This window comes from Zonotrichia leucophrys, chromosome 2 (assembly GCF_028769735.1).
Source record: "Zonotrichia leucophrys gambelii isolate GWCS_2022_RI chromosome 2, RI_Zleu_2.0, whole genome shotgun sequence".
Classification (NCBI taxonomy): Eukaryota; Metazoa; Chordata; class Aves; order Passeriformes; family Passerellidae; genus Zonotrichia; species Zonotrichia leucophrys.
Genome location: NC_088171.1, coordinates 106,867,748 through 106,894,977, shown reverse-complemented (window position 1 = coordinate 106,894,977; position 27,230 = coordinate 106,867,748). Strand labels below are relative to the sequence as shown.

The 27,230-nt window shown below is 40.3% G+C and overlaps 2 protein-coding genes across 3 annotated transcripts; both read right to left on the bottom strand.

Annotated features, from left to right (window-relative positions):
* Positions 1 to 6,633: 6,633 nt before the first annotated feature.
* LOC135444397 (histamine H3 receptor-like) lies at positions 6,634 to 12,878 on the bottom strand. Its single transcript, XM_064705993.1, has 3 exons — positions 12,626 to 12,878; positions 9,869 to 10,035; positions 6,634 to 8,140 (listed from the first exon to the last, which is right to left on the bottom strand). Exons 1-3 carry the CDS (start codon positions 12,870 to 12,872, stop codon positions 7,355 to 7,357), a joined length of 1,200 nt encoding a protein of 399 aa, XP_064562063.1. The 5' UTR covers positions 12,873 to 12,878; the 3' UTR covers positions 6,634 to 7,354.
* Positions 12,879 to 12,900: 22 nt separating this feature from the next.
* On the bottom strand, positions 12,901 to 24,910 carry LOC135444396 (histamine H3 receptor-like). Of its 2 annotated transcripts, XR_010439212.1 has the most exons (5): positions 24,349 to 24,910; positions 21,638 to 21,804; positions 18,262 to 19,060; positions 16,880 to 17,645; positions 12,901 to 12,969 (listed from the first exon to the last, which is right to left on the bottom strand). XR_010439212.1 is itself a non-coding variant. In XM_064705992.1 (4 exons), the coding sequence occupies exons 1-3, from the start codon at positions 24,593 to 24,595 to the stop codon at positions 18,266 to 18,268; spliced, it is 1,209 nt and encodes a 402-aa protein (XP_064562062.1). In that variant the 5' UTR covers positions 24,596 to 24,910; the 3' UTR covers positions 15,562 to 17,645; positions 18,262 to 18,265. The 2 variants fall into 2 exon arrangements, 1 of the variants encoding a protein (XP_064562062.1); XM_064705992.1 differs by lacking the exon at positions 12,901 to 12,969 and having other exon boundaries at positions 15,562 to 17,645.
* Between the last annotated feature and the right edge of the window lie 2,320 nt (positions 24,911 to 27,230).

Below are 27,230 nucleotides of genomic sequence, written 5' to 3'. Positions count from 1 at the left end.
ACTGTCAGCAAAGCACAGCTGATAGCAAGAGCCACCAGGCAGCCACTTCTCTTTGCAGGCTGCTGCCCCACCTCAGGCTCAGCCAGAAGCCCTTCAGGTGCCACAGAGGCAGCTTCCCTTTCAATTAATAAATCTGAACTGGGAAGAGCCGTGGAGAGGCAGGAATTATGCAGGGCAGTCAAAGGGGACAAGGCAAAGGCTAATGGCCTGAAGCAAGAAAGAAAGACAATCCAAGATGAAAAGATCTTAGCAGCAAGGTCTGCCAGGAAGCACCTACAAGAACTCTTAGAATAGTTATTTTGGCTTTGGGAGGATCAGGGGAAGGAAAGAGAGGATGCAAAGGCTTCAAGTCCAAGAAATAAACAAACACACTCTAGGAATACTAATCACTACAGAGACACTTCATGTTGCTCCACTGTGAATGAGGTAGCATCCTCTCCACAATCTGGCCAGAAATCTGTAACATTTTCAGCAGCACAAAAGTTCAGTTCACAGTTTTCCCTCTCTGCAACGCTGACATGTCAAAAATGAGGGAAAAAAAGGCCCATTTTTTAAATGGGCAATCTAGTAAACTACACCCATGTTACTAGCATCCTTTTCTTAAGGATCTAGCAAATTTGGAGGGGAAAAGAAAAAAAATACTCTATTTAAACTCTCAGAGCTTTTCCAGCCCAGAAATGGATATAGCATAGCACTCAATTACACCTATCCCTCTGCTGGTTCCCTTTCTCATTAGAAATACATCTGAAGAAATCTGCTACACCTCTCTATGGTAATTGATTCACTCAGACCCTTTATAACATCTGAGAAACTATGTGAAATGAGACACCTAAATATGGTTCAAGGTTTTTACCAAAACCAGAGGTGTATTTTGTCTGTTTGCTATTTTAGTAGGCAACTACTGCTCCTCACTTCCCCATTTGGTTCAAATTTCCTAGCTGGCAGATATGCCATCCCAACAAAACTCTGACTTCCCAAGAAATACTTCACACAAAGGGCAGGGCCTAAGCTCTGGGTATGGGAAGAATCTCGGAAAAATCTCTATGAAATCACCGCTTTGCTTCAATTTTGGCATAAGGTTTCTTTCTTCAGTCTCTTATATGCCCAGATTCAAGTAGCAAGGAAGATATAAATCTGAATGCTAGATGGCAAAAATATTTTTAAAAGTAACACTTACTTCCTTATCATGAAAAAAACTTACAAGCATTTATGTACAGGTTCTTAAAGCACTCTAATTCCAGTACCTCCAGCATGGTAAAGAGGAGGGATACAACACCAGGTGCAAGGCTGTAAGAGGAGGTGAGTCAGATGCCAGTGCAATATGCTCTCATTATACCTGATGTATAATACTGAAAAAATTATATTGTGACATTAAATAGTGTGAACAACCCAGCAACAGAGCACAGAAAGAAACAGTGCATCAGTATGATACCACAAAAATCAGGTCGTGAGTTAACCTGAGATGGCATTAGCAGAACAAGCTGAAAACTGATCAATGTATATACACCAGAAATTATTACAGAAATAGAATACAAATAATATAAACCTTTAAACTTCAGAGGCTATATCCATTAACTTCTTTGGCTTTATTCCAGAAACTAATTTGGCTCATGTCCTGTAAAGAAGGCATTTGCACTGACAGACTGTCTTTGTTTATACTTGAGGATTGACTCTGCTTACAGTCATTTGTCAAAAGCAGCTGAATGTAAATGTCCCAGCAGGGAACTCCACAAATTTCAACAGTTACAAACAGTTTCCCATGTACAAAAGGTTCAAGACAGAGTTCAAGTTGCTCAGATCTTTAGAACATCAGGGAAAGGATTAGAAGCAAGATCTGTCTTAGTAGGGAAGTTTTCCATCCTCAAAAACTCTGCTGAGCTGATCCTCTTGAAGCTGTCCGCGGTATAGATCCAGCAAAGGCCTTCCCCTTGCTCTTGTTTGTCACAACTTGGCTGTCTTGGTAAGTCCCCAATGACTTCAGCAAAGCTAAAGCTCTGATCCATAGGAAATGGCTGAGAAACATAACCAAGTACTCATATCCAAAGCTGCAGCTCCATTGGTAGCTGAAGATAACCCAAAAGTAAGCTGCTGACAAAGGGCAGCAAGAAGGGTATGAAAGATGAACTTCTTTAGCAGCAGCCCACGAGTAGAATAGCTTAAATAGCTTAATGAGAAAAAAACCTTCATATGTCAGGGGACTTTGCTTTCTGACAAGCCAATGTTGAGGACCTGCTCTCAGCTCACTCTGACTCTCCCTCCTTTTCCATGGGTGACATGAGGCTGTGATTCAAATTCTGAGCACAGGATTATTTCTATGCAGAGCAACTTAGGAAGAAGTTCTGTGCTGACTTATGATTATCTGTGTGACTAAAGTCTACCTTTCTTTGCCAAGGTAATAAGCCCTTCCCCTAATCTTTCCTGCAGCAGAGTAAATATTAGATGTAATACAGCAGATCTGGTGGCAGTTTTAGCAGAAAGGTGCTGGTGTCATATCATGTAGGATTGTGCACATAAATGGCACCTTTTGAAAAACCCACGGATTTGCAGGGCTTAAAAAACCGTGTAGCACCAGTGACACCTGCAGGAACATGCTGGTTGGAACAGCAACAGGAAAAAAATGCCAAAATGAGAAGCTATTTTAAGGATGTACACACAGTGCCTGCCTTCCAGGCATACTTAAGCCTACTAGGGAATCTTTAAGATAAAAATTTGGGGGAGAGTTGTTTAGAAAGGAGAGAAAGTAAATGATCAAGTATACACACAAGTGAAGATCAAAGCACTGTGCCAACATTTAAAGGCAAGAAAGTTTGATCCAGTTTGAAGTATAGTAGCTAGATCACCAAAAAAAGGGACTAGACGGGGAAAGTCTTCAGAGAACAATACCTAGTGATTACCAGTGACATACAAAAATCTGCTTTTTCCACTTCCCCGTTTGCACAGTAACAAATTGAATTTCACCTCATTACACGATGCTGTTCCACTTTAGCCTCACAAAAATCCAGCCACTCCACTTTATGCCAGTTTACCCTATTTACACTAGGAAAGCTGCTTCTAATGCACTTCATTAACACTGCTGCTAAAACATTGCATTTAAAATAGATGCATGCAAGTCGAAAACAAAATCAAAGGAAAAAAGGAAAGGAAAAAATCCTGTTCTAGATTAATATTTTGTGTCTCTTGGCTTAAAATGTCTTTTATGTTTTGTGAAAAAGCTGTGTCAATATGACTGGGGAACTGTTGAGCAAGGCACAGAGAAATATGTGTCATAGCAGATCTATCGATACTACAGAATATGGAGGAACATGAACTACCTGTTGCAAAATGGGAAATCTGGTAATACAGGAAATACAAAAAATGTGGTGAGTCTGCAAGAAAAAGGAATTTAGCACTGAATGATACAAGTGAAGGGAAGATTGATATAATGATAAAATATTAGGATAGCGCTGTTAAAAATAAAAAAAAGGTAAAGAGCGGGATCTGGAATTTTTTGGAGAGAAGAAGGCAAGGAGTCCTTGATCAGATTGGATATGACCCACTGGTGAGGTTTCTTTCTGAGAGATGGGTGATATCACACACTATGATGCTGTGGATGGCTTCAGTTCCCCAGGTATGGCTGGGGCAGAACATGACAAAACACAAGGTGACAAGCTGGGTCCAAGGCCAATCTCAGCAGTCCAGCTAAGGCCTCAAAAAATGCAGAAGACAGTGCTCAGAGCAGCCTACATGCACTCATGTATCTCGGGAGAGGACCACTTCAGTTTAATGATCCTCTTAGGCCCAAAGCTGATGTAAGGAGTGGAGGCCCAAGGGAGATCAAGTCATGGCAGTTAAGTCCTATTGGGTGCCCACAAGGCCCTCACACAAATAGACTAAGACTTAATTCCTCTTGGCTTAGCTTTCTCAGCAACAGGTGCTGCATGAGTTCTTTTTGTTAGAACCCAAATAAGATTTTTTTCATGAAGGACTAAGTGTTGTTCACTAGTGAGACTAAAAAGCCATCCCTCCAAGGTCCAGACAAATTCCTCCTAAAAAGCATGGCACTGTATTTCACCCAACTTTAGACTTTGGTCTTAGGTGCACATCTGAGTTTTGGTTTGTTTTATGATTCTATCAGTCCAAGGGAGGAGTGAAATCTGCATCTGACAGTGGTATCAGATTTTCCCTCTAACCATCAGCCTTACTGATGCCCTTCATCAGCATGGGTCCCAGCCATGGCTTGCAGGACCTGCACTGACCATGGGCTCAGAGCAGGCATAGGAAGAACCTCACACCATCAGCATGAAAGCATCCCTTAGGTCAGTAATGCAGATTACTCGTGCAACCCCCACAAGGACTCACTGTCCACAATAGTCTTCTTGGTCTGAACCCTTCCCCTGGCAATTCCAAGTGTTTACACAGCCTGGGTGAAAGGTAAGGAGTACAAGGTACAGAGATCTTGTGATACCCCACCTGGAGTTCAGTATCCAGCTTTGGGGTCCCCAGCATAAGAAGGATATTGACCTGTTGAAGCAGGTCCAGAGGAGGGATACAAAGATGATCAGAGGACTGGGATACCTTTGCTATGAAGACAGGCTAAATGAGTTGGGGTTGTTCAGCCTGGAGAAGGCTGTTCAGCTCCAGAGAGACCTTGAAACAGCCTTCCAGTACCTAAAGGGGGCTACAAGAGAGCTGGAGAGGGACTTTTTTATAAGGGCATGTGGTGATAGGACAAGAAGCAATGGCTTAAAACCGAAAGAGGGCAGGTTTAGATTAGATATTAGGAATAAATTCAAGGGTGGTGAGGCACTGACATGGGTTGTCCAGAGAAGTTTTGGATGTCCCATCCCCATCCCTGGGAGTGTTCAAGGCCAGGTTGGATGGTGCTTTGAACAACCCAGTCTAGTGGAAGGTGTCCCTGCCCAGTACAGATGATCTTAAAGGCCCCTTCCAATCCAAACCTTAGCATCAATGCTATGATTCTGTGCCTTTCTCTGCTGGAAATAAAATCTACATCAGAAGAATAAAGAGAATAATCTAGCCCCTCACCTAAACAAAGTCCATTTTGCCTTCCCATCAGCTTCTTTCTGACTACTCTATCCTACTAACAGTAGCTCAGGAAAAGTGAGGAAGATAAGACCAACTAGATTCACAACTTATTTCCCAGTACAGTTGCAAAAGCTGACAAAAGTAAGCCAGAGGTACTACTGAAATGTCTGCCCACATCTCTAAAACCAAGTTTGCACTTAAAAGCACAGTCCTGTTAGAGTGTTTATTCTGACAACTTCTAACATGTCAGCTCAGCCCAAATGGAGGCAGAATCAGGTGTTTCACTGCCCCTCAGAGCACCTAAGCCTGTCCTCCATATCTCGTATCAACTAACCTCAATTTACCTTTCCTTGGCTTTGCAGAGGGCCCTGCTGCAGAATTCACAAGGCCTCGGTCAGCTTATAAATAAATCTCTGTTGATGCCAGCACTCAGCTCTTGTGGCCTGTACCAAAGAGCTGAGGCAGAGGCCAAGCTGGTGTGAGAAGAAAGCAAAAGATGTGAGCAAGAAAGAGGAAGAATGGAAAAAAATGTAACACATCATAGATATAAGATTATGTGTTCTTATCTACATATGGAAATAGCTAAATTTCAAAAATATCTTTTTGATAAGCTAACCAGAATGAAATCTTTAACTCTGTATTGCTGACACAGTCAAAAAGTATGTCTTATAAACTTTGAGGAGGATTTGCTCTAAAAGCTGACACAGAAGGATCTGTTTGCACGTGCTCAATGCTACTGACTTTACAAGTTGTATTTTAAAAGAATGACAAAAGCCTTGCAGGTGCAAGACTGGTACATGCTGCACTTTAAGAAAACAGGTGGGTGTAGTGGCCTTTGTGTTTTGTGTTCTGACATGCTTTGGAGATACATAAATGCTGACCTCTAGCAGTAACTACAAGCCCAACTTACTGGCCAAAATCTTACAACAAATGCAAAAAGCAGATCTTCAATGTAGTTTGCATTGAATATTAGAGTTCTCATCTTATATTTGAGAGACAATACAAAGAGAACGTCTCTCAAATTTTTACATTGCTGAATACATGTGTAATTCGTATAAGTAGAAAAGTATAAATTATCATATAGTATAACAAAACATATAGTGGTAATTAAACAGTAGTTCAGCCTACAAGAACATTCAGAAGGCTGTTAGGTAAAATATACTAATATACTATATAAATATACACCAAAAAACCCCAAAAAACCCCAGAAGATAAAATGGACACCAAATACCTCTCACATTTCTTTAGTTTTTATTCTTCCATTTATTTCCTAGTCTTATACTTACTGACCAGGTGATGAAAAGAAATTATTTACATTCTAAAGTTATGCGTGTTTATTTTGTAGAGAAGTTAATACCTGATAATTTCAGAGCCATGCAAGTAAATAGTCCTTAACAGTATGGAAAGTGTGTATTGAAAGAAGATCACCTCCAAGCTTTCTCAGCTCTCACCACACATACTACTACAGGCAGCCATCCAGGCCAGCCATTTTCCTGGCTCATGCAGAAAAATAAACACAGCCTTACACAGTGTGTAAGAAATATACCATTTATCACAGCCTCCATCTGAGGGCTTGTAACAGAAACAGAATTGGATTTTTTCCCCCAAGGAGTAAGAACAAACACTTCTGTTTCTATGATCTCTCAAAACTACATCTGAAGAAGGCTGGTTTCTTGCAGAATACTTGGACATCCACATAAATGCTTTACACACCTGAATTCTCTACTGCTGCATCTGAACAAATATAGTGAGCGCTGTCCTTCTGCAGAGAACACATACATCCAAGTTTTTGAAAGTAGTTCCTCTTTGCTTCTGATGGCCAAAAACCTTTAGTGAAAGGAAGTAATCCTGTTATGTGCCTGGCAACAAATATCGTAACTTCATTGGATGTTTCATATAGGCAAAAATCGGGTTCTAAATGCAAATTGTTTAAAAGAAGTAGAACAGAGAAGATAGCAACTTTAGAATACTATTGACCCTAAGGGTAATATATAACTTTATTGTATTTTTAACTAATATCACCCGTGAACACAAATATAAGAGGTACTGCAATTGAAGACAACATTTTCAGCAATCAGAATTAAGATATTGTGGGTAGACTACTTGGGAAAGTCAGACAGAGGCAATAGCTTTTACCTGATCAATTCAAATAGCTGGGAAAAGTACACAAACCTTGGTCATGCACATTTGTCTGTAGGAGGACATTTCACAGAAGGCTTGTATAGATTCTCCAAATAGTTTAATCTCCTGGAAAAGACTAAATCTAATTTCAAACAGTGGCTACTTACGTCCCTCATCCATCTCCTCTTGGACCTTGTTTTTCTTTTTTCTAAAAAGAACCCGATCTCAATGTTGCAAACTTTTTGGGACATAGAATTTTCAGAAAAGCCATTCGAAATTTAACATGACAGAGAGGGTAAAGAAATGGGTTCAAAGAGGAATTGATCCACAAAAGCCAAAACGTTGCTTCATACAGGAAGTTATGGACACAAGTTCCCTGGCAGGGCCCACGGAAAATCACTAGTAAAGAGTATGGGGCCCAGCAAATGGCAAACACACAGACAATTATGGCAAGGGACTTTGCTATTTTCTTGTCCCGTTGTAGTTTTGATCTGGTCTTTGCACAGGAAGAAACAGAAAAGTCATTTCCTGGGGTTACAGAATTGTCTGTGGATGGAGATGAGCAGTGAGCTCCCAAAGACAATTTCTTTGGTCTCATGGAAGAAGAACCACTGTTCTCTGCTTCTGATGAAGGAGATGATGCCCCTGGCCTTGGCAAGCCACAGAACCTCCAGGACAGGCTGCTCCTCCTGGGATGCTCACAGTCCTGCACGCTGCCGCGCCGCTGGCGCCGCTGGATGTTGTGGAAGATGTGCACATTGAAGTAGGTCACCAGGAGCAGGGGCACAAAGAACTCCAGGGTGGATGCACACAGCAGGAAGTACCAGTTGTGGAAGAACTCGGCATAGCACTGATCCACAGGCACCACGCTGTGTCCAGCCACGTGCTCCCAAAACAGGATGGCTGGGCCGTACAGGAGGAATGCTAAGACCCAGATGGCCACCATCTCAATGGTAGGGTTGGATGTTATTCCCTGCTGGGCTCTGTAAGATACCTGTGAGGGGAAAATACATTAAAAGTTCAGACTTGTAGAGACCCATTTTGGGACCAAGAGAAGCAGATGGAGACAAACTCAAGAGGTGCTTGGTAATATAGAGATGTGGCTGTGCTGCTCAGATGAAGGTCCCCCAAGCACATTTATTTCATTGATGCTGACAGAGCATAGGGCTGTCTCTCTACAAGTCAATGTCACTGTAATATTAGAGTCCCAACATTGTTAATATCAGGGTCCAGGTCCGTGGGATAAAACACAATCATCCATCAATGCCTAGTAATTTGGTATGCCTTGTTTGGCATACCTATGGTCTGAAGTGCCAGAGGAATTAGCACTTTATAGCTGTTGGGAGCATGACTCCCACTCACTGGAAACTGCACTGCTTTTTACAGCATTTTACAAACAAATAACTTTATGCATCATGGTGCTTAACAGAAAAAGTGACACACAGATTCAACCTATAAGAAAATTACTTGCTAGACAATTCATAAGGATGAAGGAATAGATACCACACCTGCACCACAGCCCTTAGCTGATGAAACTAAAAAATCACCCATTTTCTTCATTCTACGTCCACTCCAGGGCCAGTACATATTTTTTACTATATGTTGCAGAATTTAGAGATACAATGTGGCTCACATCCTGCTTCACCCCTTTCACAGGACAAATGTGTAATTCTGCAAGCTCAGACATCCAATTGATAACAAAAGTTTGAGTTAATGTCACTAGAACTATCATACAAATGTCCACAGGTCTTAATTGTATTTGATAAGGTGCTCTGAATTTTGCAATTTGTAAATGCTGTCTTTGGCTTTCCAGCCAAAGATTTCTTACACACCAAAAACTTTGGTGTTTGTTTTCCAAGATTTTTTTCCTTAAATAAAACAGAATAATGAAATAAAATAAGAAGGCAATTATAGGAAGTTAAATTATTATCACAAATAAGACTGAAATTCTATTGCATGAAGTTATGTTGACAGTCTCATACACACAAAAGGGCTGGAACCTTTAGTTCTCTGTGACATTCCCTGCCTCCTGAGCAAACAGTGGCTGGTGAGAAATGCTGGCCTCCACCCCAGCATGGCCCAAGACATAAAGCTCACAGCAGGCATGTAGGATTCTCTGCAGAAAGCAGAGACAGAACGTGTCTGAAGTTTGGGATTCTGCTCCAGACACAAAGAGGAGTTTATTGCTGCATATCTAGAGGCAGTGATTGCAGTCTGCCCTTTGTTCCACTTTCTGCCTGTTTGCTCTTGCTCCTGGTCTTATTAGAATAAGTTTTGACCACCTCTCAGGTCTAGACACCCTCCCCAGTGTCCTTTATTTTACTGCCCTAGATCCACTGTATTTAACTTTCATGCCTGATTTTAGGTCCAAACGCCAATCCAGTCTACTCTGAATTTCCTCTTTCCCTGCCCCTTTTTTACCAGTCAGCTGCCTTACCCTTTTTACCCCCTAGACTGTTTTTCCTCAGGCAGTAACACAAGAGCAGCTTGCAGCAGAAATTGTGAGAAAACTCCTGGTTGACTGGCTCTGCAGTGAAGCATGCCCAATGTAGAATATTCACCCCATCTGGCTAAAAAATATCTAATAATCACCACATGCTAGTATATTTTTGAGGGGTATTATCTTCATTAAATTTGAGCTTATACTCATCAACATGGCAGAGGTTGGTGAATATAACCATCCAAGGGAAAAAATCAGAGAAGCTCTAAACAGGTTACTTACAGCTTTAGTGACTGACAGGAAACGGTCATAGCTGATAAGAACAATGTTAAACCCTGAAGCTGTGCAGAGGAGATAGTCCATGACCAGCCAGAGCTTGCAGATGCCTCTTCCCAAGTGCCACGTCCCTGTCAGGCTGTAAGGGATGTAGAGGGGCATGCAGAACACACCTGCAGACAGCAACAACAAAAACACCATGAGGTTCACAGGGATTGCAAACTCTTGGAAGCAGAGAGACACACTCTTTTGGTATTTGAGTAAAGAAATCAACAAATCTATTAGTGAGTATGTAATTTGCATACATACATTCTTAAATTCTCATGAAATCTGATGGTGACTTTCTATGTTTTAGATCTTAGTGTGATTTATGTATGCTGGTTGTTGAGAATAAGCTGAAAACAATTCAGCAAAGAAGGATTTATTGAGGATGAAAATCCAAGTTTAACGAATTTAGACTCTCTAAAGGTATAAAATTAGTGCTGCAGCATATATGCACAGTGGTTGCATTCTGACAGGTAGCCTCATCATTTTGTTTCCTCTGTTCTTTCATCTGTATTAGAATTTTGCCTCAAACACATCTGCAGATGTTGCCAATGGCAGTTATTCCTGTAAAATTGGTCAGCATTTGTAAACTGAAGACAATATATTGGGAAGCCTGTGTGGCGTTCTACCAGAGATAGAGCAGACACAGCAGAAGTATGAAACTCTCACTTAAGGAGTGTTTTAATCTCATGTTTCTTCTTTACCTGAGAATAACTCCAGAACTATTTTGGTTTGTTAAATTTGTGTTTTGTCCAAAAGAACTTCCACTGAAGTTCCTAATTAAGAAAACAATATTTGTGTTTTATTTTTAAGCCAGCAACTTCTTCATTTTAACAGTAACATTCTTTCAAAAGTGTGGTGCAATAGCTGATTCTACATTCCTGAAAATGCTGAACTACCAGAGGCAAATAGAAAATTATACATTGCATCAAGTTCTATTTAAAACTCTCTAGATTACTCCTTTCTTGACAAGCCCATCAAGATCTTAGAAGTTACTAAATATATCCAGGGTGATGTGGTCCACTGACAATAAAACTCTGGGCAATGAGCTGCCAGACTGTTATCAACAGGGAAATGCTCATGGCACTTTCAATTCTGATGGCTTATTTTAACATATTCCTTAAATACCAGCAGCATCACTCTGGTACTAAATACTCATTTTTCATGTTTGCTGATAACTGCTAATGTTCTCACAAACTTCAGTGGGATCAATGTTTGGCACCATGTCAAAAAGTAATGACTGCTTTTAGCTATACATATAAATATAGAGGCAAACCCCAGGTTTTAAGCATTGATATTTGAAGCTCTTCTTACTTTTACTAATTGGTGGATGCAAAAGACATGAGTCACATCCCCATAAATATTCCAGACTTTTCATAAATTAAAAAAAAAACCCACAGCAATTTCAGAAAATAAAGCATTTCCCAACCAATATCAGAGACAAAAATCTTAAATTTACAGTCTGTATAGGCCAATCTAATACTGATGGCAATCATTTCCTCTTGGCTGACTTAAGAATGCATGAGGCACCAGCCACAAAGAACAGATGCTGAAGGCAGATATTTAACTCTCTTATTAAACACTGAGATAGGAGGAGAAACAGACTTTTGCAAACAACCTGAACAATGAAATAGCAGCTCCAGCAAATTGTCTGCCTTAGCAGGAAAGCAAAGGCTTCATTTTCTGCTCCATGGGGCAAGTCTCAGAATAAGGCAGCACATGTTATAAATGGTGTAAATGAAGGAAAACCTTAAAGGCTAAATAATACACGTGCCTACACAGCACTGACGAAGGAACAGCATTTTGGGGGGATGGTATTGTCAGAAGTGCAGTAGGTCTGTGGCCACGATTTCCTTTCTCACAGTTCAGTGCATACTCTGTGACCATCCTGAAGAAAAAGCCTTTGTGTGCAGAAGTACCTCCTTGCCAGCCTCAAGTCAAGACATTTGCTGGCACATCTGCCACAGAACTATGGTATTGTCAGGATTTCTCTGCCACATGGGCTGTTTCCCTGGCTTCAGCCGTGGAGGAGTGCTGCAAAAGGCGTTCACTCCACCATCACCTCACTTGGCATCACCAGCCAGGACTGGATCCATGGCAGCTCCAGCAACAAACTCTCCCGGAGTTCTCCAGTGACACTATGGGAAGAGGGGACCAATTAGGAATATAGATGAGGGACGCCAGCAGGGGTCAAACTGGTATCAAACAACTCATTAGATCAATAGCCTGTGTTAAGCTGAAGCCAGTAAAAACTCAGGGTGATAAAGTGTCTTGCTGTAGTGTAATAACATGCATAAACCATTTGTACTATGTAGAGAAGTAATTCATTTACATGGATGTATCACACATAGCTGCCAAATATGTGTCGCCTGTTCTGAAGTGTGTGATGAACACCTTATATTTGGAAAGACAAGGGTAAATCATAAACTGCAGTAAACAACCCCTTCAAGAAGTATTCACATGTACTAGTCACTACTTTTTTTTTGAAGCAACATTAGAAGTATTTGCATGAAAAAGAATGCATTTCTCATTATAACATACTTTGAGATATATTGGGCAATTAAAATACTTCATGGAGCTTGCACCATTCCCCATCCTTCCCCCAAACACAGCTGGGAAACAGTTCTCTCAGAAGAAAACACACAGAAAATAAACACCAGTGCTTCTCTTAAGAGTCCTACAACACAATTAGCACAGGGCTCCACAGCTCTCACTTACCCACTGCAAAGTCAGAAACAGCAAGATTCAGAAAGAAATAGTTACTCCGATGCCTCAGGTTCCTGTCCATAATGAAAGCAAGGATCACCAGCATGTTTCCAAGGACGGTCACCAGACACAGCAACACCATGAGGAAAGCCAGCAGTGCCAACACACCCAGGGAGAACTCGGAGCTCGGCGCCTGGCTGGACCAAGTCTCGTTATGCATCTCAGCAGCGTGCGGAATTTCGGCGGTGCAGTTGTGCATGGTGGGTGTCCAGGCCAGGTCAGTCTGGGAAGGAAGTTGTGTCTGGCAAAGTTATCCAAAAGGTTGAGATAAGTCTATCAACAGGCTGGGCTGAATACTGAAACATAAAAAGAAAATATTCACAATACCAAAAAACTGGAATACAAGAACTGAAGACCTGGGTTCTCTAACATTTCTTGATTTGAATGCACCTATTGGCCTTAGAAAAGACACCTCACAATCAGTTTCATTCCTGGACATGGAACAACTCTTCTCACAGTCAAGCAGTTTGCATATTAGCAATGTGTGAGTGGTTTTGCACATCAAATTGTGCTGAAGCCATATCTCATTTTCATTTCCACAGTGAAAATTATTACACTTATTCACATATTCACTTCCACAGGATTAAAATTATTACAATTCTATTTCCCTTACAGTAAAATGTAAACACTTTTGCACTTGCTGCTACACCACTTTCTAAATCTTACAGTTAATAACAGAGAGATATTTCTTAGTGTTGCTGTTTACAGAGCATTTGTAGTACTGTTCCATGCAGCAGAAGCATCACCAATACCTCTTCAGCTCACCCTAACCAGAAGTTCTGGGCAAACCAAATACTTGGACTTTGGAGGTCTTTATGGTGTGGGCCATCTAATCCTGAACCTTTCAAGTAATCCTTGACAAGCTTTAACTCTGTGAAGTACCAAGCCTTTAGCCCTTTTCCGGTGTGAGAAAAGATATGCCTTCCTCATCACAACTCCATTTATTTTGGTGGGAGTGCACAGAATTTGGTAGTCCATGGCTGTGGCTGACACTCACTGACTCAGTAGCACCACAGCACACTGAGTGACCAGCATTTCAAACTGCAGCCATAATGCCAGGTACTTGGGAAGATACAGGGCAAGGAACAAGGAAAGAGAGAGTGGGCAAAATGTGGGGAGGAAAGATGCAGTGCTCTGCTACCATATTGAGGAACAGAGGGAATTATGTTGTAAAGAGCCATTAAAGCAAAAGGTGTAGCATGACAGAAAAAGAAGAGACCTCAGGAATGGCAAAATGTGGCAGTGAGACACAGCTGCCTTAGGTGTGTGTGCCCAGTTGCAGCCTGGGAAGCAAAGGGGAAGTACTAGATCTTCCTGTGCAGCCACCAAGCCACGCTTGACATGGGTGACATTATGGTAAGAGCACATTGCAGAGCTCAGGGTGAGGGAGGTGATGAAATCTTCTTGAAGCAACTCAAGAAAGCTTCTGGACCACAGAACCCACTTCTTATGTAGGACTTTCAGTGTTCATGGCATCTGCTGGAAGGGCAACACAACAGGTCTAGCAGTGAACAGGGTTCCTGGAGGCTGTCAGGGGGAACTTTCAGACACAAATCCTGCATGGGCTAATGGGGGTGATGCACAACTGAAACACCTGCACGGTGGTAAAGAGGGGCTGTGTGGGGATGTGCTGTCAGTGCCAGACTCAGCTGTAGTGATGATGAGGTAGTAGAACTCAAGATCCTAAAGGGGATGAGGAAGGAGAGCAGCAGTGGAGACCATGGGCTTCAGGTGAGCAGATTTCTGTTTAGAAAAGTGGTAGTGGGAATCCCACGGGAGCAGATCCAAAAGACAAGGAGCTCAAGGAAGCTGCAGGCCTGTAAAGACAGCAACATCCATGCACAAGAATAGTCCATCCCTGCTCTCAAGAAAGCAAGCAGATGTATCATGACAGTAGCTAACCCTGGAGACTACAATGTGAAAAGAGAACATGAAGGAGTTTGAAGGAGGGACAGAATACAAAGGAGATATTTAGAAATGTTGTCTGGCAACATAAGAATGATATTAGGAAAACAAAAGCTCACCTATAGTTGATGTTTGTAAAGGACATCAAAAACAACACAGAGAACTTCAACCACCCCATTAGGAGCAAAATGGTGAATAATAAAAATATGGGTAGCTTGCTGGATGGGACCAGTAATCCAGTGACAGCAGGTGCAGATAAGGCTGAGGTACCCAATGCTTCCTTAGCTTCATTCACCACTATTTAGGTCTCCCTTTCCTCCATGCTTAGTGAATGAGTTCAAGGATGAGAACTGTCACAAGCAGGAGAGAATAAAACAGCATTACTTGAGGGGACTTGATCCATAAAAGTCCATGGAACCCACTGTGCTATCAAGAGAACCAGCTACCACCTTTGCAAGGCCAATTTCTATCCTCTTAGAATGGTCAGAGATAAAGGGAGATTCCCAACCACTGAAGAAAGAAGAAAATCAGAAAACTGATTTTCAAATGTTGCCACAAAGACAAGAGGTCAGATTGTCTTTAGTCCTTGGGAAAATAATGGAGTGAGTCCCCTTGAAAGGTGTTTCTGAAGACCTGGGGGAGGAGAAGGTGACTGGGGACAGTTGGCATGGACTTACCAAGGGTATAACATGCCTGAGCAACTTGGTTGTCTTCTTTGATAAAATTACTGAATTAGTGGACAAGGGGAATGTAGTCATTTGCCTTTATAATTAGGGAATAAATCAAATGTTGAAGTTTTAATCGTAGTTCTGTGTGGCACTCAGGGGGAAATCTATGTGGTATTTCCTTTGGAAAATAAAGGACATGGACATTAGGAGAATCATTAGCATTCAATATTTGTTTCAGAAATAAACAAAAAAAAAGATAACACAATTTCTTCCAACATGTATTTTTATTTGTTGAGTGTTTTTTTTTTCTTTTAAATATGAGAAAAAAACTGGTGTGGTTTGAGTTGAAGCCCACAACGTTGAAGCCCATATAGCTACTGTCACCATGTATTTAGAAGGCCTACTGAACATCTGCAAAGACAGAAGAAAATTTAAGGACATGAAATAGTGAAATGGATGAGTGACTGGTTAGAAAGATCTGGGTTAGAAAACCATTTGTCAAGAAACCTCCACTTGAATGGGGGCATAAGAACAAATGCTGAATAAGTATCATGCCACAACCTTGAAAAATGTCTCATTTGTAATTTACAAGGGAGAATATTTATGATGCCACTGACCTAAAGTGGTGGGCACAGCAACCCAGTGCTTGACTTACCCTGGGAGAACTTAGCAAAATTTTCAACAATTAGAAAAATACAACAAATGCATCTAATACACAGGAGTGACATGAGAAAACAGTTTGAAAAGTGTGTGTGTAAAACAGACTCTAAAAAACACTGATCTCTAGTAGCTTCACCATGCTATGTTGTTTCAAATTCGCTGCAGATTGTGCTGCCTGGCAAATTCCCTGACTAACTAGCTTTCCAGCACTGCTGGAAAAAACGTGGATTATCTAGTTTATCTAGGTAATAATTTTGTAGGTTATTTTTCCAAAATGAACAATACATTCTTTTAGCACAAAATGCAAACTGAATTTTTATACTAAAAGCATAGGGATAGAATGCAGACAACACAAACACATTTTTGTCTTGGGCTCATCTTCAGTTTCTCTATTTAACAGATGTTTAGTACATGAGCTCTTCTATAAATGTTTTAACTCTATGTGTGTGTTTAGATTTTTTTAAGCATCACAGAAAAGCAAACCCCACAAAATCTATGCCTGCACCACAGCTCATGACAGTAAAAAAACAGCTGTGCTGAATCAATGACCTCCTCCTGAAGCTGCACCTCTCCGAGCCATTAGGCTCACAATACATAACACTATCCATGTGAGGCAAGGAAGCATAGCGAGAATGAATGGTGAAAGATAATCTTCCAGCAGCGTGAACACTGGCAAGAGAAGCCTTCAGTTCCAGACCTCTGAACAAAAAGACATTCCAGCTCTTCAAAGCCATCAACTTTTGTGCTATCATTAAGCTGCTTCCATGCATTTGAATTGTGTTTGCAAAGGAGGACTCTGTTATGGCAACACTTCTACAGCAAATTTCAAATTAGATTAAAAACCATTTAAATTGACTACTGCTCTTCACTGTTCTGTGCATCAGATTTCTCTTTCAATATTTCATACATAAACAAAGAGGAATAAAATTACACAAAAGGAGAGAAAAAAATGCAGCCAGTGACTCTCACTTACCCATCCATGAAAGCTTTCTGGGTGAGTTGCAACACTCAACACATGGTAAGAAAGTTTGGCACATGGAATGGGGTGTAATCAAGCTCCATTGCTTCCTCCAAGACATTTACTCACTCCTTTCAGCACTGGACATTCAACTGCTTTGTTTGTTAAGAGCTGCTTAAAACATCTCTGTATCAGCTTCCAGACCTCTGTAAATCTCATTCTCAAGCAGTGAATACGGCCCTTGCTCCCTAATTGAAAAAATCAAGTTTGATATTTGTTCTGTGGCAGAGAAAATCCATATAATGTCACAGTAACAGGACATAAAGCACTGATCTAGTATAAAAAATCACTCTGTCAGATCAAATTTGTTCCAGACATTTTGATGGAATATCTTTGCACTTGCAAAGCTTTACACCGGAGAGGCTATTGTCTATTCTTGCACAGCCAGCCAAAATCAAAAATCCAGTATGAACTTAGCATTGCTTGCTCTGCTAATTCAACAGGAATGTGATCATGTGCCCAAGCCTGGCCTATCTTTTAGGCAATCACATAGTGCACAAATCTGGCACTAAATATCATTTAAGCATGACCAAAGGAGCAGCCAATGTCAGGTGAAAAAACAGTATAGGTGAAAAAAATAACAACCATTTGTGTCTGACACTTTTGATAACCAGTCTCAAAATTCTCATAGCATGGAAAATTTCATTCTCTAAAAATCATTCAGAATTGCTAACTTACATGTACTTTGTCCTGCAATGCCAGGTATGAGCTACATTAAAACCTGAAAAAGACAGATATGGCAGGTTAGGCAGTCCATTCACTTGCATATTGCTCACTGTGGGGATTCTAACAAGGAGAGGGCACTCTCTTGTCTTCATAATAGTTTATGATATGAAAATATACTGCTTCTGTGAGTATTTTTACAATCTTTGAAAAATGTAGTAGTATTACTTCTTCACTGACAGCTTTAGATTCATAAATAGAACATAAATTTTAATTCAACGCATACATGAACAAGTATCTCCCTCCAGTGACTCTCTATGAAAATAGCAAGAGCAGAGTTCTTTCACAGTGCCAGCTCTATATATTAAACAAAGGAAAGAAAAAAAAAGAAAGAAAAAATATATCTCACACCCACAAAGCAAGAGAACATTCAGCAAAGCTCATTATTCTTTTCAATCCACTAGATGGTAATTAATCTAGCATCATACATACCAGCAAAACCAAAAATGAGATCCTGAAAATTAGCAATATTGGGGCAACTACATAACTCTGCTGCACTCTTAGACAATGTCATTAGTAAACAAAGAGGTTTTTTCTCTATTCATGCCAACAACACATATGAAAAGGTATCACTAAATGACAGAGGAACCTTATCTGTAAGACATTCCTTTTACCTCGCTAAATAGAAGGCGTGTTACCAGATCTCAATGCTGCAAACTTTTTGGGACATAATATTTTCAGAAAAGCCATTCGAAACCTCATATGGCAGAGAGGGTAAAGAAATGGGTTCAAAGAGGAATTGATCCACAAAAGCCAAAACGTTGCTTCATAGAGGGACTTATGGATGCACTTTCCTTGGCAGAACCCATGGATAATCATTAATAAAGAGTATGGGGCCCAGCAAATGGTAAACACACAGACAATTATGGCAAGAGACGTTGCTATTTTCTTGTCCCGCTGCAGTTTTGATCCAGAACTTGAACAGAAAGAAGCAGAAAAGTTCCTTTTGAGAGCTGTAGAACTGGTTTCTGTTCGAGATGGACCATTGGGTACCATTGCTGGTCTCCACGACCTCGTTAGTGATGAAACACTGTCCTCTGCTTCTGATGAAGGAGATGATGCCCCTGGCCTTGGCAAGCCACAGAACCTCCAGGACAGGCTGCTCCTCCTGGGATGCTCACAGTCCTGCACGCTGCCGCGCCGCTGGCGCCGCTGGATGTTGTGGAAGATGTGCACATTGAAGTAGGTCACCAGGAGCAGGGGCACAAAGAACTCCAGGGTGGATGCACACAGCAGGAAGTACCAGTTGTGGAAGAACTCGGCGTAGCACTGATCCACAGGCACCACGCTGTGTCCAGCCACATGCTCCCAAAACAGGATGGCTGGGCCGTACAGGAGGAATGCTAAGACCCAGATGGCCACCATCTTGATGGCAGAGCTGGACATTATTCCCTGCTGGGCTCTGTAAGATACCTGCAAGGGAAAAAGGACATGTCACGTACTCAGACAACATTTTGGGGGAAATTATGTCAAAAAACCAAATGTAATCAAGCCAAATATAGTATTTGTTCTGTATTTCCCCAGACACCTTGGACATCCTCACTATGTAAGGTTCTGAAAAACTGCTAGTCTTGCTCTCCTTACATTGTAGCTCTGTGATTTATTTTAATACTGGACATAGGAGAGGAGCAGAAATTATGATGGCTAAATTATTTGGCTTCCAGGTATGAAAGGACATATCTTGTTTCCACCACACAGTAAAGTAGCAATAAGGAATTGGTAAGAAATAGGTTTATGACTCATCAGCCCAGGCTCAGCAGAGAGTGAAAGCAGCTGTGGGAACTCCTACATGCCCAGCAAAAGAAGAAGCCTTCTATATTAGACAGTTTGCCATGTGAGACTGCAAACACCAGACAATATAATTTCTCATACTCTTTCCTCTTGCCATAGCAGAAAAATCTATCCCAGACATACACTGTAACACCCCCTGCCTTATTGAATCACTCTTTTTTAATGTTAGCCTTACCTTGTAAACAGTTCATTCCACTACTGAAAATCTTGATGCTTTTATGTCTACCCAGACAGCACATTAAGAATTAAAATAAAATCATCCAGGGTTAGGAAATACAAGAGCTAAGCCCACTCTGCAATAGCCCATTCATACTCTTGGTCCCCTCCATCTTTCATAGCACAAGAAGATAAGTTAATGAAGAGCTGGACAATTTTATTTCCTCTATACTGTTCAACATCTCAGGCTTTCCCCAAAACTGCTGCCTTCCTCATCAGCTTCCAATACTGTTCATTAGAAAAGCATCTGCATGATACACAAATAATAATGAATGGCACCTTCACAGCCTCACTGCACACAAAGGGCATTGTCCCTATTTCACCCGCAAGTATCAGAGCAGTAGTTCAGGATTATGCACATTGGTTTGGATACTCTGTTTTAAATATGTGTAGCCTGAAAATTCAGACTCCTCTACATCTTGAAGCATCATATTAGCTCTGTGCACAGCTCCAGATCTGCAGTAATGAATTTGCCACCCTGTGCAAGACAAGCAGCTCAATTTAGAGGCAGAAAACAGGAAGCTGAGCACAGCTTCACAAATTATTAAGTCTGGAGTGACTGGAACCTGGCAACAGGCTAAGTTTGCAGCAGAGGCAGAGGTAGATCCCAAGTCTCTGAGGAAGCATGGTGTCTTTTCTTTGGATAACAGCCCTGTTACACATTCCTAGACTCATTCCATCCTAATACCCTAAAGAAGAAAACCAGAATGTGATCATGTAAATGGAGACCATCAGCAATGGCACAAGAACATGGATCTCAACTAGGTTACAGAGGCCCTTTTATTTCACATTATTCTTATTCTGAGCTCTGCAGCTTCGTTAATGTCTTAAATACAGGGATTCTTATACTTAACTGTTCAGCTTAAAAAAACACAAAAAACCAACAAACTAGCAAAAACCAACTTGTAAAAACCACACCACTAGGGAAGAAGAGAAAGTGATTAGGTACTGTACCAGCACCTCCCAAATGAGAAGCATGAAATATGAAACATGTCATTGAAGCAAGCAGGTTCATCAGCCAGGAGAAGAGAAGGCTTTGGGGTGACCTGACTGCAGCTTCCCAGGATCCAAAGGGCAAGCAGAGATAGGACAAGGGGCAATAGCTTTAAACCAAAAGAGAGTAGGTTTAAGTCAGATATTAGAAAGAAATTCTTTGCTATGAGGATGGTGAGGCACTGGAACAGGCTGAGCAGAGACGTTGTAGATGCCCCATCCCCGGAAGTGCTCAAGGCCAGGTTGGATGGGGCTCTGAGCAACCTGGTCTAGTGGAAGGTGTCCTTGCCCATGGCAGGGAGTTGGAACCAGATAATCTTTAAAGTCTCTTCCAAACCATTCTCAGATTCTACGACCAAACACCAAGCAGAGCTTAGAAATGGTGAATGATAATATTTCTTACTTGATTCCTTGGCTATCTTCTGAAACAGAAGAACGACAACATTCAAGAGATGTCTCTTATCTCTCCATATATTTTGATTCATTCTTCTTTTTGCTTCAAGGGATCAGTTTCCACTCAACTGCTCATTGTCAGCACATGTCAATCACCCCCTGCAGTAATTTAGATCCTCATCTGATCTTCACTCAGTCCATCTCACTGTCTCTCCAAATGCTCTTCTTACAAAATCTATCCAAGCCTAAGCACATCCTTGACTCAGCCTAGTTTTCATCCCCACCAACTCTTCTAATGGCCAAAGCCCAAGTTCTCCACATGCCTGCTGTCTCTTTCCCACCTGGACCTTCCCATCTCCTGTGTAACTAATAGCGTAATTAAATAACTTTTAGTGCAGGTGGTACGAGGGTAACATTGAAATCACAGCAAGGCAATGTCCTAAGTCCCAACACAACATTGAAGCATCATAATTTCTTTATTAAAAAATGGTACCAATAACAAAGCACCATTTAGCTCAAAGTGTCAATTGTGAAACGCTCTGAGTTTGATAGAAATCCCAACATGTAGAAAGCAATAAATAGAAATGTTAGCCTTACAGCTTTTGTAACTGACAGGAAACGATCGTAGCTGATAAGGACGATGTTAAACACTGAAGCTGTGCACATGAGATAGTCCATGACCAGCCAGAGCTTGCACAGGCTCCTTCCCAAGTGCCATGTTCCTGTCAGGGCGTAAGGGATGTACAACGGCATGCAGAACACACCTGTGAAAAGAAACCAAATGCACATGTCAGTCAGCACTGCACTGCATGAGAGCAGAGACGTATTTCTGCAGTATCTGACAAAAGATTGATCAATACTGGCTGGAATTGCCACATAGATGGCTTTGTATTATCCTGCAACTGAAGAACCTTTACTACAAACCAGGTACTAGTCACATTCTTATAATTAATACCCCTCTGAAAGGTGTATCATGTTTATTATGTATCATTGTTACCTCTCCAATTAACACTACCTGCTGAAAGAAGGAGCAGCTGACTGCTCTACCTGCTGAAGTAAACACTCTTCTGTGTTATCTGCTGAAATTAAAACAAACAAAAGCATCTTTCTCCCAAAGTTTTCTATAACAAATTATCCAATTGCCAATTCTATTCACTGTTTTCTATAACAAATTATCCAATTGCCATGCTTCTATCCTCTTAGAAGCATAGGTGTTGGAAAATGTTCCAGAAGTTAACTTCTTACAGAAATACAAGTTTTGGACTAATTTTAAAAACTATATGATCAAAATGCTGACAAGGACAACACAGTTAATTAAATACACCCAGCCTAACCTTTTGCCTCATCTTAAATCTTGATAATAACTACTTTTCAGGGGCGAGCTGATAGGATATTATCTATGGGAACTCCCCAGACTGTGGGAACACAAGTGATCCACCCACATCCATTGCTACCTAAATTTAGGCTGCTAAATCCAAATGTTGTGAAAGTGCCAATATGACCTCATTTTAATGGATTTTGAGATGATCACCCTACACAGAATCACAACACATCCCTGGGAGGCTGAAGAACTAACAGTGCAGTCAACTGGGATGCAGAAATGCAGTGAACAGCAACAAGGCTGCAACAAAATGGAATCACTGCATTTATAGAGCAATTAGCATGTTGTCTTTTGAGTAAAACACTATAGATTTTAACATTCACATCAGGAAAAAACTTGGTTTCAACTTTAGATTTACCACCTAACAGTGTGTACTCCTGTAACAGTATCTTGAAAGTTTCTATTTCCATAAAAATCTTACAGTTCCTGTTATTCTCCCTGTACTAAGAATCAAGAGGTCTCTATTCAAACCCACCTATAGGTACTGAAGCACCGAGACAAAGCAAAAATTGCTGAATGTCAAAAGCAGCTAGAATAGATATGTTAAAAGAATAAGCAAATGATTCTGTAAGCTTTTAGCAATTTAGATCAAGAAGAAAGCAAGGATAATTTAGGCATAATTATATAGCTACAAAAATAAAAATCAGTTTGACTCTAAAGTCAAAGGCAAAGCTTTTGTTAAAGGCAAAGCTTTTAACAAAATTTATAATTAAAAACTAGACATTCAGGTAAACATAATATCACAAAACAAAAAAGCATGGAAAGTAGGAAATGCCAAATAAGCTGTACTTCTTTCTTTGGCAGAGAAGTTGTTTACTTTGTAGTTCTCAGCTAGGGCTGGTGTTTGTTAAGTATGATGCTGGATGGTGAGCCAAATGAGAGAACATCAGTTTGTCCACTGGTTTTCTGTTCACTGCTCTATTTTTTTCCAGTACACTGTAACAGGAGAACAGGCAGCAAGAGCTCTGTAGCACAGCAAGGGAGAAATAAGCTGGAAGAAGACATCAAGCATATGCAGGGAGGTATCAAAACAGTATGCAAGAAGATATGGACATCACAAGGATAGGACTATTAGAAGCTGTGCCCCTGACAGAATTTCTGGCACTGGCAAAAAAATTTGTAAAAAAAGTTTCTTCTGCTCTTTCAGTATACTTCTTAAAAGTGGACTTAAAAATTGTTGTGATATGACAAGTCAGGATAAAGATTTCATTAAATAGCCACAACTGTTTAAAACCATCATTCTATACACTCAATAATTTAACCAAGGTTTTTGGAAAGACACCCAACAATTCACAGAATATTGCAATAGCTCAGTCTCCAACTGAACATCACACTCCTGTTTTAATTGTACTTTTTCTCAGTAAAAGTTTCAAAACTAAATGTGTCCCTATGTATAAATACACATGTAGCATCAAACTTAAAAATTGCTTTATTTGTAATTTTTTATTTGCCTACACAAACACATATTCCTAAGGTATTTCTCTATATAGAGCATGTACAGCAAAATGCTTAAAAATAGCATTCGTTGCTATTTAGTAACATGTCAGGTAATGATCTGTATTGTGTGATAGACTGAAAGAGAAGATATTGATCATGTATGCAAGAGCTGTCAGACAATGTAGGCTGTATTTGATTAGACCATCTAAATTTCAGCCAGAACTCTTCACAAACAGCTCCCATTCTTTGTTAGACCATAAAATTCCCATAGAAATATTTTATCCTGAAACATTATACAAAGCATCCTTTATTTTCTAAAAAATGATAGCCTGCTGAAACACTTCATGTAGCTTCCACCATTCCCCATCCTTCCCCCAAACACAGCTGGGAAACAGTTCTCTCAGAAGAAAACACACAGAAAATAAACACCAGTGCTTCTCTTAAGAGTCCTACAACACAATTAGCACAGGGCTCCACAGCTCTCACTTACCCACTGCAAAGTCAGAAACAGCAAGATTCAGAAAGAAATAGTTACTCCGATGCCTCAGGTTCCTGTCCATAATGAAAGCAAGGATCACCAGCATGTTTCCAAGGACGGTCACCAGACACAGCAACACCATGAGGAAAGCCAGCAGTGCCAACACACCCAGGGAGAACTCGGAGCTCGGTGCCTGGCTGGACCAAGTCTCGTTACGCATCTCAGCAGCGTGAGGAATTTCGGCGGTGCAGTTGTGCATGGTGGGTGTCCAGGCCAGGTCAGTCTGGGAAGGAAGTTGTGTCTGGCAAAGTTATCCAAAAGGTTGAGATTCATAAGGAGTTAAAATAGGATGGGTCAAAAATCCAATAAGCACCCAAAAAAAAATTTCTCAGGAGGGGAAAAAATAAAAAGCTTTTGATACTAGATAAATCTAGCTTTACTAAGAGTCTCTTAAAGCAGAACTCTAGCAGAGCTCTGGTTAAGAAATATACCGTTTTTTCAAGCTTGTATTTTAAAATGCAAGTTCTTTAAGCAACATGATCCTTATCTGTGGAGGTCAGGAGAGCTGATTTGAGGTTCCCCTCTTGCTTCCCTCCCTCCCTCCCTGATGTGTTTTGCTTGCTAGCATTATATATGACTTTTTCTAATTTTTTTTCTTCAACCTGTGTACATATCATGAGAATTTAAACTACTTTTTAATTTCATCCTTGTTTATCTGACATTGTTGCAATTCAGCAAGCCGTTGGCCCCTCTCTATCTATATATTGATACTTTTTGCTGAGGAAAGGCATGGTCAACTTCGTTGTTGTTGCTGTTCTCCTTTTTGTGCACTCTGGGACTGAAAACAGATGTAAGTATACATACAGTTACTTACCAGAGCAGTTACCTGTAATGATCCAACCCTCAGAGATAAGTTCAAAACTCTCACTGAAATCAGTTTCAAAAATCTTAGCAGCAGCTTCAGCAACACATCACCAGCTGCTGTTTCCCAGAACTCAGGAACTAAATATGGACTCCCTGAATGAGAATGAGTGTTTGGCAATTAACTTTAACAAGATGAGGCTTTTCTTTCCACACTGGTGGAAAAAACCGTGTGTCTTCCACAAATTCTTATATTTTGTATTAGTAATGAAGCCACTTGCAGAGAGCTGTAAGTATTCTACAGTTGTAAAAATTTGATCGTTTTTACCATGGGTTCTAAAAACACTTTGGTGTCTAATTTTAAATGCTTAAATTTGAAAAACGTTGGCTGTCATATCTTTGCTTTGGTTGTGGGAACAAATTCATTAGCATTTGCCAAGTGCTTTTACTGAATGTTTGAATGTCAGTAGTACAAAAATAAAAAACTTTATTATCCATGCAAATATCTTCACAGCATGTGCATCCATCACTGGTTTAGCTTTATTTCGTGTCCAGGTACTGCAGAAAACACACTGTGGCACTATTACTAAGTAATACCAGTGGCTTTTCTTCTGCTAGCCATACTGAAGCCCCAAAACAAAATTCAGCAGTTTCACTGTTGTTCATGAGAGCCAGCTGACCTTGCCACATGGCTTAAATCTCAGAGTGCTTTTCTGGAATATATAGCTGCCTAATTGTATTCTCCCTCCCTCCCTCAAAATTTCTTACTGGATCTTAGATCTAACTTGATTTCTTGAAATCTCAAGTACCCAATTCCTCCACACCATGCTTGGAAAGCCTGTGTGTTGCAAGGCATCTACACATATGAAGTTTGATAGGAGATCCACTTCATGAGCTTTTAGCAGAATTTTTCTCTGTGTGTGGCTATGACAAGGATTAAATCAGTCTAGAACATGTCCAGCTAGAAAAATATTGAAGCAGCAACTAAACTGCTTCCATTTTCTACTAAAATAGACATGCTAGGCAATAAATATATAGCAAAGAGGAACACTCCAAAAGGATTCACAAGTAAATGTCTCATCTTTATCATCCTTCTTTCCCCCACATTAAACATACTAAACAGTAGAACTACCACCCTGAATTACCTGCAATATGAAGAAATTACTAACACTCCAGAATTGGTATTCTGCTGTAAGAAAGACAATTATTTTCACTTTTAAAAGTTAAGATTTTAAGAACGTGACTTTTCATATTTAAGCATGGAAGATTTCCAGACGCATGCAGGACCTTTAGAGGAAATGACTGACACTGAAACCACCAAGCAGTTCTTCAGAAGATACTCAGCTAATGAAGTACTCCAATCAGACAGCAGATACCTTAGTCTGCTCATTAATGTTTGAGACACAAAAAAAAAAAATATCATTCCAATACTACCTTGTGGGAAACTCTAATGCTGTAATGACTAACCTGTGTTCAGCTGTACTCTTGATTCATTTTCAGAATAACAAAACAAAACCAAGAAATTAAAAATATATTAAAACTGAGTGGCCAAAAATATAAAAGCCACTATCCACCCTTTCCTGATGTTTTGGTTTTTGTTGACATATTTTTATGACAGGCAATTGTACTTTAGGTATAAATTAATTCTATCATCCTTCTTTTCTTTTTTTCTTTTGCCAGGTAGTGAAATTTGTAACTCTTCCGCAAGTGAGCAGCATGTCTTAAAAACCTTACAGTACTTGATAACAAAAATGGTGAAAAACTGCTGCTTCAGTTTAGCATTAAAAATAATGTCCCAAAAGAATTTTAAAGCTAAGAGTTGTTGTGAGACATTTTTGTAATCTCTTTGTCCTGTATCTACTTCTTAGAATAAAGGAAGTTTAAACTTAGGAAATGCTTGCAAACAAAAATAGGAAGGGACTCTAACTTCTCTAACCAAAAGTGTCCACAAGACAGTTAGACAGCACTTCATGCTCTCTCTGAAAGAAATTGTGTGAAAATAAAAATGCATTTCCACTCTGATGGTCCATTTT

Bases quoted from the DNA above. Each gene is read 5' to 3' on its own strand.
- LOC135444397 (XM_064705993.1), bottom strand. From the start codon at position 12,872: ATGCACAACTGCACCGCCGAAATTCCGCACGCTGCTGAGATGCATAAC. The intron at 10,036-12,625 runs GTAAGTGAGAGC...TGCTGTCTGCAG, and splicing joins TGTTTCTGACTTTGCAGTGG to GTGTGTTCTGCATGCCCCTC. The intron at 8,141-9,868 runs GTAAGTAACCTG...TTCCCCTCACAG, and splicing joins TCCTGTCAGTCACTAAAGCT to GTATCTTACAGAGCCCAGCA.
- LOC135444396 (XM_064705992.1), bottom strand. From the start codon at position 24,595: ATGCACAACTGCACCGCCGAAATTCCTCACGCTGCTGAGATGCGTAAC. The intron at 21,805-24,348 runs GTAAGTGAGAGC...TTCTTTTCACAG, and splicing joins TGTTTCTGACTTTGCAGTGG to GTGTGTTCTGCATGCCGTTG. The intron at 19,061-21,637 runs GTAAGGCTAACA...TTTCCCTTGCAG, and splicing joins TCCTGTCAGTTACAAAAGCT to GTATCTTACAGAGCCCAGCA.